Source organism: Gobius niger (assembly GCF_951799975.1).
Source record: "Gobius niger genome assembly, chromosome: 21".
In the NCBI taxonomy this organism is placed as follows: Eukaryota; Metazoa; Chordata; class Actinopteri; order Gobiiformes; family Gobiidae; genus Gobius; species Gobius niger.
The window spans coordinates 13,037,587-13,052,830 of NC_136872.1; the positions used below are offsets into that span (position 1 = coordinate 13,037,587).

The window sequence follows — 15,244 nt, forward strand, 5'->3', positions numbered from 1 at the left end:
TGGGTCAATATTTTTATGATTAGACTGTCGGGGTCATCTATAGAATCATCACCTTTATTCATGAAAAATATATTGACGTTAATGTTAAATTAATGTATTATTTAAAAGAACATTATCCACTGCAAAGCCTACACCTAGGGGGGAGAGGGTTGGGGTAGGTTAGTCTGCAAAGGAAGAGAAGGGATGGACGGAAATGATCCACGACTCAACATTTTAAGCAGCACTAAGTAACTTGCTGACCGTAATGAATTATTTTCCTAATCCCTCTGGGGGTAATATAAGTGTTAATGGGATAATTGGGGGGTCTTTCATCTTCTCCTGGTGTCTCTGGCCACAAAACCACACTTGCAACTTCGCTGCCTGCGAGTCGGAGGCACCAATACACACTGATAGAATCACGAAGAAGAAGCTAACAGGCTAGCGGGCAAAGCTAACTGTGGGCTAGCGCCTTTTAAATAGTATTTACAGCCAAGTTTGAGTGAAAAAAATAATCTCCATTGTGTAATTGGATGTACAATATCCCTCTCTCCCTTTGTCTTTTCTGTCAGCGTAGTATTTACTCTCATGGACAATTAATGAGTAAAAAACCGTAACATGCTACAACATCTGCAGTGGCGCTTATGGCTCTAGGGGCATGAGTTACTTAGTACTGCTTTAACAGTTTGTTATATCACAGTTTGATCAAAGTAATGTTTCTTTTTTTTTAATCTAAAGTTATGTAGATCCTAATTATAGAATGATTTCATATTTTCAATATTTTGGTGGCCATAATTGTACAATTATACAAGATTAAATCCCATTTTTTACACCGATACAGTTCTCCACAATTTGAAAATGAAAACATTTGATTTATTTTGAGCAAATGGTTGAACAGCTTTCATGTTTTGAAAAAGCCACGAGTTTGGCCTGATATGCCAACTTTTTATAATCATATTATTTTGCAAACTACAAATGATACCAACTCCAAATTGCACACACTCACTCTGTCAAGACAGCAATCAAGCCGAGTCTAAGGAAATCCACAAAATGGAGTGCCGCCACAGTTCTGTACATTGAGTTCTTAAAGACTCTCTCCAGGCAGACTGAAAACACAAGGCCAAACACTTTTAATGATTTGCAGTAACATAAAACTATAAGCACCACAGTCGTCCATGAAACTAAAAACAGAGATATTAAAACAATAACAAAAAAGGACTTTGAAATCACTGCGGGTCAATTTAAATGGTCTAGAAAGTGGAGAATGTAATGTTTGTGTCTCAGTGATGCATACAAAAGACTTCTTTACCATCACAAGACAACACAAGTATCACAGAACCTTGCCTTTCCACGGCACTCTTATCATAAACTAGATTGATAGTATTTTCTTTTTCTGCTGATCTCACACTTTTTCTGACAGATGCCGAATCTAAATGAAGACTTTGTCAAATTTCCACCAGCCAGCTCATGTTTCAGGCCTGATCCGCGGCTCTGTCATGTTTATTCAATCAAGAGCGCACACTTCCACCTTATATATCACATGGTTCCCATCTGGATACCCCGCCGACCGGCCATCCATCATGATCCTTTCGCCGACTCTACCTTGATCCAGAAATCATACACAGATCACCTGTGTAGTGAGAGACGTGGCAGGCAATCCCTCAATTAAGAACCCAGCCCGATCCATCAATCCTGACATGGACACGAATATAGGGGGGAAAAAAGCACCATGCCACATCGGACTGTACTTAATGCCCTTTTTAGTAGTCATGAGATACAAGGTGGAGCCTCGGAGTGGTGGGCAACATGGGAAATTAAGGGTTGGCGCCTGTCGAATTAGGATGTGGTTGGAACCAAGTCAGGGTCAGGGATTTCAAATGACTCCAGTTTATGCAAAGGCTAATGAAACGGGCAAAATGCTTTTAAAAACCAAACGTCTGGTTAAAGGGGTTCAGTTATGAATGTATTCATGCAAATGCTACCACGATTTAATAACAAATATGGGAGCTTTTTGTACATTAGACTATCCTTACATGAATACCGTTGTGTAATAAACTAAAATCGCCGACAAAGCTTTCCCTGTATCCATGCTAAAAAAAAAAAAAAAAAAAAATCTAAATCCGCGTTACTCACAGAGCCCCATTGTGTCGGCATGAGCTGGAGTTGGGAGGAGGCTGTGTATTTGCATGGGTGTGTGTTGGAAAATGCCTAAAAAAAAAAAAAAAAACACACACACACACACACACACACATCTATAATCCTAAACCTTGCACTTTCCCTGGAAGAAAATTGCCCTTCTACGCGAGGTGCACGAGGCATGTGATAAGTGCGTAGCCGGCAAATAAGCATGTAGCCTACATTCCTGAGCTTTGACATCAAAATGTGCTCTATGCTGCATGCAAAGGACCGCCGCCTTTGTGCACGCTCTGAATTTAAATTCCCAAGAAGGAGATTCTCCAAAAAAAAGTCTGCAATCAAGACTGAAATGCCCATAATGGCACACGGTCATTTGCATTTTCACAGTGGAGTAATGTATGGCTTATGCATGGCCGTGGAGACGTGGAGATGACACATGAGGCGGCTGCATTGAAATGTCTGCTGGCACATTTCTACATGAGGTTTAAACCAGTTATTTGCTCTTGTAGATGCACCCATCCAGCTTTTTTACTACCGATTCCGATACTGGGATTTGAGTATTGCCGATATCCAATATTTACCAAGAGACTTTCTAAAAAGTGTCATTCTCTGAGCGACTCTTCTCCCATGTAAGATCAATATATCATGTTACAGATCAATTATAAGTTATATCTATTGATAAACTCTTGGATTTAACAAGGATGCCTTTTCTACACTAATTATTCTTTGGTTTGACAGGCTTTAGGCAAGAATTACTCACATGAAATGATCTGATCACTACAATTATGTTGGATCAATTATTTCTTAAACTAAAATACAAACACTTGGCTACGATAGCAGTGGTTATTGTACTTTATCAGGCTACTTTAGATATTTCTATCATAGTTTCTGACCCAGCCTTTATTAGTTTTCGTTAGCATAAGCCTGCTCCCACTAGCTTTAGCATGCTATTGCTAACCGGAGAATTTCACACAGCGATCAAAAATACATTTGCGGAGCTTATAACTAACTCAGCACTGTGATTCTCCAGGTTCTTGGCTTTACTATGATATACAGCATGTCCATATTCACGTAGATTTAGGTGGTAAAAGTTGTGTCTTTAAGGCGTTGAGAGCCAAAACTGGTATCGGTTCAGTATCGGATATTTGGCGCCGATACCCGATATCGTATTTTTTCCAGTGCGGCTCCAATATCCGATATCAGTATGAGATCGGTGCATCCCAACTTGCATGTAGCAACTGGAAATATTCTGAATATTAAGGAAATTGAACGGGGGATTGTCCAGTAATGCTCAATGAAGTAAAAAATTGTAATAATGGCATGTGACAACTCCAGGGCATTAACTCCATGTAGAAGCATTAATGAAAGTGGTCCTTTTAAAAGCGCACATTATCTCCACTCCCTCTGCCAGGCTGCATTTACTGCTTCAAAATTCTTAATCAATTTATCATGTGTCAGGCTCTTCCAACAGGAGCCAAGACCAAGTGCAGGCGTCCAAAGCCATTTCGGCACGGAGGTCGGACCGCCGGCGTCTGTGGGCCGCTCCCGATGCCAGCGAGAGATCTGGCACGGTGCCGCGGACAGATGGCAACATGTGGCAAAATAACAGGAGCGACAGACAGTCAATGTATCCGTGACTCCAACTGTGGCACGGCCTATACGCCCAGCGTGAGCCGGCGGGGCAGTCACGCTTCGCAGGGACGATAATTGAGACATCAGAGCAGGACAGCACTTTGTAGACTTAAGGGGTGAGTTTCTGAAATAATGTTCACTTTATTGTATCAACAGGCTGGCACAAAATGTATTCAATATGTTCTGAGGCTCGACTATCATCAGTAGATCTTAAAACAGTTCATTATCTTGAAATGGAGACTAGAAAAGCACAGTGTTTGGGAAGTAAAAGATTTCAAAAAGACACAATTTCAGTGCATTACAGTTTTGAATGTGACTAATGTTGATCCATCAAGGAATTCACTTGCGCTGACAATGTTCCGGACGGGGGAGGGGCGTGAAACTCGCTCTGATTTCTTCTCTCAAACACTTCAAGCACAGTTATTGCTTTGAATAAAAGTGATATCAACACAAGAACAAGCGGTGAAGAGGGCAGCATCAGTCTTCAGACGCTGTTCACTTAATGAGCTTTGTTTGGTGTGCCCTTCCTCCAAATATCTTGCAAAAACCATGATGCAACGTCATGAATGAAAGCCGCTTGTGCTTTGCGACCTATGAATAAATCACAAAAGTTTGCACTTCACAGACAACAACAGAGCCACGCGGCAAAAACAAAAGCCCCTCATTGGCTCGACATGAAGAAGTGGGTCACGGGAACATTGACATTCACCACCTATCGGAGCAGCGTCCTCCTGAGGGCTCGCTGTCTCTGCGCACATTCATTTGCGTCATTCTCATTAACAGATGTGACAAAGTGAGCATTTCAGATGTTTGGCCTATTCTTCTTGCTGTATTTGTCCTTTCAACTCAACCTCATTACTCTATTATACCAGGATGTGTTGCGACACAGATGTCCTTGCTTATTTTGCACCCAAATCTAATCATCTAAGGGGAGAGCTACTTGTGAGAGGTTTTTATATGGCTAGCAGCAGTTGTGCTGCCTCAGTGTTTATTATCAATGCATTGGATTTAATTATCAATGGAGTTGTCATGGAAGCACTCCAAGGCATCGCTCATCATTTCGTCCTTGGAAATAAAATACTGCTCTTTCTGCTAAAACATCAGAGACTGCAATGCATAATACTGCACAGATCCATCAAAAGTAACGAAGCAAATATTCTCTTTGTGCCTGCTTCGAGGCAGCAGAATAAGTTGTGTAAGAAAGGGCATCAAGTACAAATTGATGCAAATATCTGAACTGTATAATCTCGATAGATATGACATGCATGTAAAGTAGGTCTGCACAGTGAATAGTTAATGGTCACAAATGACAATAAGCAAGCACTATTTAATTAACTATTTAATCCTGCAAACAATAAAATAGTCTTCATCCATATCAACACTTGCTAACACTGTAGTTTAGACACCTTCTGAAGCCACATTGTAAATGAGTCACACAAATTTGAATGACTCAAATCCACCATAGTCATTGCAAAAATCCTTTCCTTTGTTGCCTTCAGTGGTTACAAAGAACAGTCAGCACTAATATATTGGCAGATTCACACTAATATTCATTCAACAAAGGCAAATTAGAGATTCAGGGTGATCAATTCTCCCAATACCATATCCACGTCTTTGAAACATCCTTGCCGTAAAAACAATAATTTATGCTTTCCAAGCCAGAATCCGAGCAGAAATGAAAGAAAACCAATTTAAAACACATTCATACGCTCTGGTGAGAGCCTATGCAGTCTGAGGTGAAGCATACTGCATTGCACGGGCCGCAGCTGCTGGTACAGGGCTGCGTCTCTGCTGCTCCATTGCCCATTTCCCATGCTCCATTGGTACGGCGGGTCGTGTCAGCCCAGGCAAGTGGAAGAGCGAGTGGGAATGAGCTTGTGTTAGGCTAGAAATACGACGGCGCAATGCTGCAGTTCTGTCTGATCGCAACTCAAATGTGGTTTGTCACTTTGCATCTAAGCCTCGAAATCAAAGACTGTGAAAGGAAGTGCTTGCATCACACACTAGTTTAGCAACCATCTTGGATTTTCTTTTCCTGAATTGCTGTTGGTTTGTTGGTTGGTTGGCCTGCCTGTAATTGAAATGCATATGATCTATACTCTTTTGTTTCCGATACCTGCCACAGACAGCCTATTTGTGCACCCTTATAATGCATAGTGTTACAAACTTTCACTTTAAGGTCCCTCAATACGTATTTTGCCTTGAGAAATGAGAAAGAGTTGAATACAAGCTGCGAAACAATTTAATTTATGTGGAGTGAAATGGTTGACGGCGATGCTGATTCAAACAATTTTGGTGTAAAGACGCAGCCATCTACAAAATTAAAGCCCTTGTGAGACAACATTGTGTGAAACACTAACAGCTAACTGCACATCAGCTGCAGGCAGTCCGGCTTCTCCGGCTCCTCTTGACTTTATCAAACTAAATGCTTTACTGCTCGGGAGTCTATTCTGTCTCTCTTTCATTTCTTATCAGTCTGTTTATCTGACATTTTTATTTGTGCTTTGACTTCATCCATCTACTTAATGTAGCATTTTACTATCTGCATTCAAGAGGCGCAGTCCTTGCTTTTTCTTTGGAGGGCAGCCTATTCTGCACCAACACATCTTTTTAGAGACATCGTGTTTAGAATTGGCATTTGCATGTGAATGTCTTGTTACCGTACATGATGTCTCGGAAGTGATGGATAATAATTTCATACAAAAAGCACATCACAAAACAGTCTCTGCCTCTTTAGCTGCAACATATTATATTGTGGTTAACGGTGTATCATTGGAAACACACTCTTTGCTGAATAAATGAATATATTAAAGGCCGGTTCAGTGAGGAGATGCAGTGAGTAGTCAAGCAGGCAAAATGAATTAAAATGGCAAGCGGCAAGAACGGAAAAAAATCTCCCGAACTGCAAGCAGAGGTAGGGACTTCACAGTCAAATAACTTGTGGCATTTTTGACTCGAGCTGCTGATGAGATAGCGCAAAGAATTACCGCTGTGTGTCATAACAGGTTCTTTTTTTGTTTCGTGCCTAACAACAAGCAGCCATTTGTTTAAAAGAGCATTGGAGGGGCTGGATCAGACAACTGAGGTGAACTTGAGCTGTTGTTATGATGCCTTTTATACTTGATTACAACTTGGGCTAACACATTCACTTTGCCAATTGAATCCGACGAAGTTACCACAGCCAATTGTCAAAAGAGTGACAAAGGCCAAGATATACTGTATTATACAAAAATGCAGAAACAAACTGTGAGAGCACATGAACTATAGTGCTCTGTGGCAGCTTTCTACAGAACTAGCATGATTTAAGTAATTGCATTCTTCTCTACCATATTTTCCGGACTATAAGTCGCTCCGGAGTATAAGTCGCACCAGCCAAAAAATGCAAAGTGAAGAAAAAGAAACATATAAGTCGCTCCGGAGTAGAAGTCGCACCAGCCAAAAAATGCATAATGAAGAAAAAGAAACATAAGTCGCTCTGAAGTATAGGTCGCACCCGCCAAAAAAATGCATAAAGAAGAAGAAACATATAAGTCGTTCCAGAGTATAAGTCGCACCTGCCTTGGCAACTACATGGGCATGGAGGCATAACTTCACCGGCCAAAAAATGAATCATGAAGAAGAAAAAAACATACATAAGTTGCACTAGCCATCCTGCTGCACCGTTGACAAGCCTCTCCCGGCATCACGTTGTTACAGCTCTCATTTGCAAACTCGTTCCTCTAGCTGTGGCCATCTAGCTTTTAGCCTGCGATTAGCTTTGTTTGTTTTCTTCATTGCAGTAAGAGTAACCCCTGTTTTTTGCCGGTCCCTGAATTTATCGGCCTAGAGCGCCCTCTAGCAACTGTCAGTGTGAAAACATGTGATATTATATATTTTTGATATATAAGTCGCACCCCCAGCCAAACTATGAAAAAAGCACGACTTATGTAGTAAAATACGGTGCATATTACCACTGTCAGCAGTTGTATTGTTTTTGCCTGCATGTCCGATGAAGGGTGTTCTTACCTAGTCTGTTGTCCAGCGCCCCGAAGTCCAGCGAGTACTTGACCACGTGGTAATTGTTCCACACGTACAGCAGGTTGTCCCTGGGGTTATAATCCACAGCGGCGATGTACTGGTAGGAGTTAGGGAAGGGAATATCCAGGTAGCCATCTTTGCTCAGCTCCGTGTTGTAGATGTAGTCGATCTTGTTCCCCGTCGCTTCATTGTCGTCATCCTCATACACGGATTTCACCACGTAGAGAATCCCGCAAATCATAAAGGCGTTGGAGGCCGAGCGCTTGTCGTAGGCCGTGTCCCACGTGCCTTCAACGCGCAACGTGTACGGGTTTAACTGGCTGATCACTATACGGCCATTGTTTTGCTCGGTTGCGTAAATCACCCACAGTCCATTCTCATCTACGGCTAAGTCGATATCCGATTTGCCGCCCCAGCGATACGGAGAGGTGTCGTGATAGTTGGCGTTGGCAATGATGGCCTCCCCGCTTTTGATCCGAGTCCGTAGATCGAACTTGACGATATTGCGAGTGCGCTCCTTGTTGAAGAACAGAGCGCCGTCGTACACCACAAATCCAGTTCCGTCCACCCGATGAGGAAGTTTGTACGTCGTCGTGGGTCGCCCGGCGATGAAGTCTTCCTTGGATGAGTATTCGGTCAAGGTGTCGGTACGGTAAGGCGTCCAGGGCATGTAGTAGATCTTGTCGGACGCTTGGAGCGGGTCTTTGCACCAAGCTCCAGACTGGTGGTCCGATTCGAAGAGGTGCTCGCTCTGGTAGACCCTTCGGAGGAGCCCTGGGCACAGGAAAACTGAGGAGCCAAAAAGGGGGAAAAACAAGTACAGAGTTACATTGGCAGGTAAGGGAAGCGAGGTCAATACCAACACAGACTTTGGATATGTTTTAGTGACACTGCAACGGGTGAATAGGTGATCATGCAAGGACGTGGGATGAAAGGGATTCAATATAACACCACATTTAATCAGCTATTACCATTAAGCTTTTAGAGTTTCTTTTAATTCATTTAGTGGCCTGACCCCAAAGGCAATTAACTCCCAAAGTCACTTGCAATGAAAGATGAACAGATTGAAGTGAAGGTCATAAATGATGTACAGTCCTATTCAATGTAGCGCAGAATGTCAAACATTTATAAGTGTGAGCACCGGAAAGACAACTGTTTGTAAAGGGGGTCTCGAAAAGAATTTCAATCTGAGCCCAATGATCCTAAACCATTTGATAAATGACTAGGCTGTAATTATTGGTTCTGGCACGAAGCAAAGACAACACGAAAAAAAGACTGATTTAGTGATTAGGCGATCATTAGGATGGCCGTCTGTCCATTATTGCGTCCATGTGACATTTTAAGTCCGCCGCATGATTTACAATACTGCGCACTATAAACTAATTACACGTGAACTGGTTTGCGCTCAAATCTGATAAGGCTCGGGCCAAGGCTATACAGCTGCAGCAGGTCAATGTGAAGCAGCCATTTTGGCGAGCTGATTTGGCATTGTTATGAAATTTGAAGGATTTGAGCAAAATCTACTCTAAATTACAGTGTAAACACAAATGTACTGTACTTGAAGGATAGCGCTCGCTTAAAACACCCATATCAAATCTTCAAGGCCTGTTCATGAAAGGTCTAGCTGCAGTACGTAATCCCAGTCATGATCTACAGAGAGATTTTTTTCTTTTTTACATAGACTACATGGCTTTAGGCATCAGTGAATCACGCTATTCTGTGTTTATTAGCATTTGACATAGTTCCTTGCCTTTTCCATATTGCGTTTGTATATTGTTTGAAGGCTTCTTTTGGTGAAATTGCCCCGGAGCATGGCACTGCACTGACAGATCCGTTTAGACCTAAAAGCTATACGCTTACGAGAGGTGGAATAGAGCAAAGCAAGAGACAGCCAAGCCAGAGTGTTCTTCCCATTCGTAATTCCTAAGATTAAACATGTTGTCTACCTACGGCTGTAAGGCGAAGTCAGACAGCGTACCATTGACAGAGCACACATCACTTGCTCTGCTAAAAGCAAAAAAAAAAAAAGGTTGAAAAAGGCAAAGAGATGTGCTTGAGGTCAGAGGAGGTAAGCTTTTACACCTGCCGCACTGAAAGGTAAGATTGTAAAAATATGCCGTCTGTGAATTGAAGCTCAAAGATGAGTGGAGTGAATGACAGTTTAACTTAATGATACAAAAGCAATCATGGCTTTCATGGGGGAAATTCGCGCAAATGTATAGCAGGAGCCAAACTATTTTACAAAATGTCTTTCCCTTATTCTATTTTTTTTTTTATCTTGACCGCATATTTTCTCTCATAAAAGCTTTTGGTTCACATTCATCAGATAAAACCTCTTGAAAGTTGGTAGCTTCCATCTGACTTCATTGTTAACATGAACAAGGACATCAGATAATGTTATTTAGTATAAAAAAGGTGCCACTACAGGAATTAGGCTTTAATAATATCATGAAAAATGTCTTTAAAGCCACATTATGGATAAACATGTGGGCAAAATGTGGAATATACTTTTTGACAAGTTCAATTATTCAAGGTGTGCTAGAAAATTGAGGAACAAAGAGACAAACTATCTCTCCCTTGCACAGTTGTCATTAAGTGATTTATTATGACAAGTTGATAGTTGCCTGTAAAATATTTAAATGTTGCTTTTTGGGGCGGCTTTTACTTGACATTGCAATAGTTTCACAGGATACAGATTTGCTGTTATCTCAAAAATCTTCGACGACAGTGTCCCACTGTAAACCCTCTAAATCTCTCTTTGGGGCAGAAGCATTGGCGTATGTTGTGCATGTGGTGCTGATAAGGAGAGAATATGACTGCTATGAGCTGTCTCCAGTATTGACTTGTGAGTCCCGGGAGGTTATATCCATCAACATGTTAGCGCCATAATCAAAAATGCTGACAGCTTATTGGACAAGCTATTGATCAAACCGTATAGCGCTCTGCTTTAATATTATGCAGCGGATAAAGTAGGGTTGGAATAATCTTCGGTTATTAAAGTATTAAAGGGAATATAAGATATATAGAGGTTATCAAGGTCCATGGGAGCAGGGTGGTAACAACCTCCCCTTGAAGATCAGCATCTTAATGGTAATAGATATATCTTCTTCATGGGAAAATTAGAAAATAATTCCTTAAAGTCAATTGCGCATGCAGCTACTTTATTTCTTGTTTTGTTTTTCACCCATGAAAGACATGTTCAACCAGCATAATGAAGCCAAGCCCCATCACCAGTAATGAAATATGCTCATATGGGAAATTGTGTGAAAAGGAAAGTTGTCTGTAGTTAGTTACCTTTTTGTTCCACTTCTATATTTTTTAGGCATGGAGAAGAGAGAAAGACAGACAAAATAAAAAAAAATAAAAAGAAATATTGGTTAGTTATATTGGGAGGAAAGATTTTGTGTGCATTTCATTCACATTTGAAAAGTGTGGAGTTAGTAGGATTTACATTTGAAAGAAAGACAAGTATTTCAGACGCTGTTGGGAAAAAACGTAGGTTAGCATAACACATATAAATTGGACAAAAATAATGATAATTACACATATCTTTAAAAAACGTTAACCTGGCATTGCAATTCAACAGCATAACACACGTTATATTGAGTACATTTATATTCTTATTGTATACAGTGGTTCATAGGGCGACAGTGGCGCAGATGGTAGAGTACGTCGTCTCATGATTGGAAGGTCGTGGGTTCGAATCCTGGCTCCTGCAGGTGCACTCTGTCGTTGTGTCCTTAGGCAAGACACTTCACCCACCTTGCCTCCAGTGTCTGCGTACATTGGTGTATGCATGGGTGAGTGGTTCCTTGCTGTAAAGCTCAATGCGTGCCCAATGCAGGTGGAAAAGCGCTATACAAGTTGAGACCATTTACTCTGGTCTTACACCCACAAAATACTAAAATTCAACTTACACTATAGCATTTTATTAAAACTTACGTTACTTTAAATGATTTCCTTTGTGGTATTTTTGATAATGCTTTCAGCAGATGTGAGACAAGCTTTTCACATCAGTCATGGCGTTTCCCCTGATCTCTTCAGTTGGTAGGAAAGAGGTTAGCATCCAGCGAGCATGCCAGCCCCTGTCCCTTCCCCTCCAGTAATCCCACTTCTAATAAGAGAGGATTAACCTCTGTTACCAGGGCTTACAAGGGCCCTCTCCTCCAAATGGAGACTGAAGGTATGGAGGTCAGTCGGTGTGCTCGGCGAGGAGGGGTGAAGTTTGAAAGATGGAGAAGTTATTAGAGGGGAACTATATTACTGCAACGCCTGCTGATGGAGAAGGAAAATAATACGGAGCGAGCGCGGCGTGATCAATGTCGAAACTTGACGCGGCATTGCAGCATAGCATCTCCCCGGCAAAACAAACAGCTATTGAAACACCAAAAGAACCACTGCCGGACTCGTCAGCGATCGCTCGAGGGCTAAATCTGTATCGCCATTACCGGCAACTCCGGCCGATAACTTGGAAACCGCATGTGCACTTTCGCAGATCAAAGATGAGTAAACAGTCGAGCGTTGCCAATCGAAGCTTCACCTCCGCCGCACAACAGTTACCATAGGGGGGGGGAGCCCGGCATTTCTGATTGAGCGATCGCCTACAGTGGCCGGGGAAGAGTGGGGTAATGATCTATAGGAAAAGGCATTAGAGACATGGGTGTGTGAAGTGGTATACAACATAAATGGCCAAGGGCTGATATCATGTGTGGAAACTAACAAGGGAAGGCATCAATCTTTGGGTTTCCCTTCTTGACCGTGAGACGACGCATTGAGCAGTGACCTATCATTTTGAATTCTCACAATAACACATGCTCTGCGGGATGGGCTATAGGGAAGACAGTCCAGCAGCAGTGAATGAATAGACGAAAGCAAGGAAGCAGAGAGAGAGAGAGAGAGGGAAAAAAGAGAGAGAATTGATTCATTTGAAAAGCTGCTTTACTCCACCCGAACACCCCCATTGTGACCCTAATACGATTTTGGTCACGGCTGTCACTGAGTCACTAAAAAGCACTTAGCTCTCTCTCATCCAGTCATCTCGCACATCTCGAACCCCTTCCCTCTTCCTTCTGCAAATATGTGGAGCGGCCCATCAATTTTAACATGTACATGAATGTGAGAGAGTTTCCAGAACCCGTTTAATTCCTTCAAGTATATTGTGTGGCAGCGAGATCCTAAACCTAAGTGAGTGAGAAATCCAAGAAGAAAAGACATGCTTGTGAATTCAGATCGCTGCAGATCATTGTTAATTGTCAAATAAGTAGTATAGGTCCGTTAAAGCAGTACTAAGTCACTCATGCCCCGAGAGGCCACAAGTGCCACTGCAGGTGTCGTAGCATGTTACGGTTTTTTACTCATTAATTGTCCGCAAGGGTAAATACTACGCTGATAGAAAAGACAAAGGGAGACAGGGATATTGTACATACAATTACACAATGGAGATCATTTTTTTCACTCAAACTTGGCTGGAAATACTTTTTAAGTGGTGCTAGCCCGGAGTTAGCTTTGCCCACTAGCCTGTTTTCTACGTGATTCCATTAGTGTGTATTGGTGACTCCTGCTTTTCTGGCCAGAGACGCCAGGGGGAAATGATCCCCCCAATGATCCCATCACCACTTGTATTACCCCCCAGAGGGACTACGAAAAGGATTTATTAAGGTAAACAAGTTACTTAGTGCTGCTTTAACACTGTGGGAAGTAACCAGTTGAGACAATGTGGTTCAAAGTAATGAACAAATCCAACAAAACACGACCCCTAAACTGTACATTTCACTCGCTCGAATTAATTGTGCGGGTCTCTAAGCTTTCACAGGCATAATGGTGCGGATAAATGACTTAGCAGACCATGCTATAAGTAAACACTGGCCCTCTCCAGAAATGGACTACACCTGGCAGTGGTTTTTGGGCAAAAACAATAACTCAGTGAACCATGGTGTCCAGCTTGTAACCGTTTGGCGCGGCTTTGATTGGTCTCGCCTGCCAAACACATAAAGTCAAAAAAAAAAAAAAAAAAAAAAAAAAGGCAACACGGATGAATCTGCCTAATTGGTCAAGCTGTCGGAGCTAAATTTAATAAGCAGAACGGGCACACATTTTCTTTCCATTTACAATATGTTACGATGCGATTCGACGGAAGCAGGTGAAGAGAATGCAGCCGTCTCCGCACACAAATTGAGATATCTGGACGCTCCCTGGGTGTGCGTCGACTCGGGGCGACTTATCCTGCAGGCTGAGCTCCCGACAATGGGGACGACCGCGGGCGGGCGCTGACCACGTCATGTGAGCGGCAGCTGTATGGATTTTCATTTGAATAATTAACGCTTTCCAATTTCACCCTAATGGTTGAGAGGTATCAGAATGGTATCATTAGCCGCTAATAGAGATTCATGGTCGAGTGGCGCAGACATATTTTTCGCAATATTCCCTTTTCTACAGCCGCCTTTCTCTCCGCAAAGAGCCGCAGTGTATGAACTCCTTAACTCAATCCCATCAGCTTTTTAATTAATGGCACAAATTACAAGGCTTTGAATAGCATGTGCCTAAGGACGGGGGAGGACATCTCTCTTTCTGAGGATTCTCCCATCAGTCCTCTCCTTGGCGCCCGTGCATTCCCCCACCATCATTACTGCCGCCATTTCTCAACAGTCCCCTTTCCCATCAAACACTTGTCTGCTCCCTTTGTACTTCTCTCCCTATATTCAGTCTCCTTTACAGCATGATACACTCTTCTCCCCCTGTTTCCACCCCAGACGCAGTTAGCTCATAGTCATAACCTTGACAATGCGGAACCACAAGCCTCCTTGTTCCTTCAGCCGGTTTGTTTCCATTTGAGGGACAGGTGCAAGGACTTGGCCACCGTCCAAAAACGCCTAGCCATATGGGACTAGCTAACAGGCAGAGAAGGCAAGCTCGGCTGGGGCAAAACAAAATTAAATACTTTTTTTTTGTGTATGTGTGTGTGTGTGTGTGTGTGTATGTGTGTGTAACATAACAGCAACTGGAGCAGAAATAACCTAATTGCATCTCTTAAAATATGTCTTGATTTTCCAAGGGCTTTGAGAGCAGGGCGAACAAAAAAAAAAAAAGAAAATCCTGTTGACTGGTGTGCGGCCTGACTTTTAGAACACAAGAAGGCAAAAAGACAAGGAAATGATAAAAAAAAAAAAAAGTGCCTTTGATTAGGAGTGTGATCGTTAAAAGGAGAGGCCCCCCTGAGGAGACCAATCCCTAATTAGTGCTATATCCTCGACACTTGGCGCACCAACAGACCACTTATGTGTGCTAGGTCTGTGCAGCGTAATGATAAAAGCTTTCTTCGGTACTTAAATGGAAGTGCTTACGAGCATTTCAACACGACTGCTAACACATTCATTCTGATATGCTTTGTCTAAATCTATTAGTCTCTTGGTAACAGGAAGTTGATGTATTACACAGGATTCGAGTCCCATTAGTGTAGACTCTGCTGGCCAGCGCGTGCCACGTC

At 42.3% G+C, this 15,244-nt stretch overlaps 1 protein-coding gene across 10 annotated transcripts in view; it reads right to left on the reverse strand.

The window, feature by feature from the left end:
• Nucleotides 1–15,244, reverse strand: part of LOC306980835 (adhesion G protein-coupled receptor L3) — a 220,246-nt gene that overhangs the window by 86,701 nt on the left and 118,301 nt on the right. For all 10 annotated transcript variants that reach the window (XM_079580323.1, XM_079580320.1, XM_079580319.1 and 7 more), the window contains exon 5: nucleotides 7,750–8,550. In XM_079580323.1, the coding sequence (XP_079436449.1) occupies nucleotides 7,750–8,550 (801 nt within the window). The remainder of the gene's footprint in view (nucleotides 1–7,749; nucleotides 8,551–15,244) is intronic.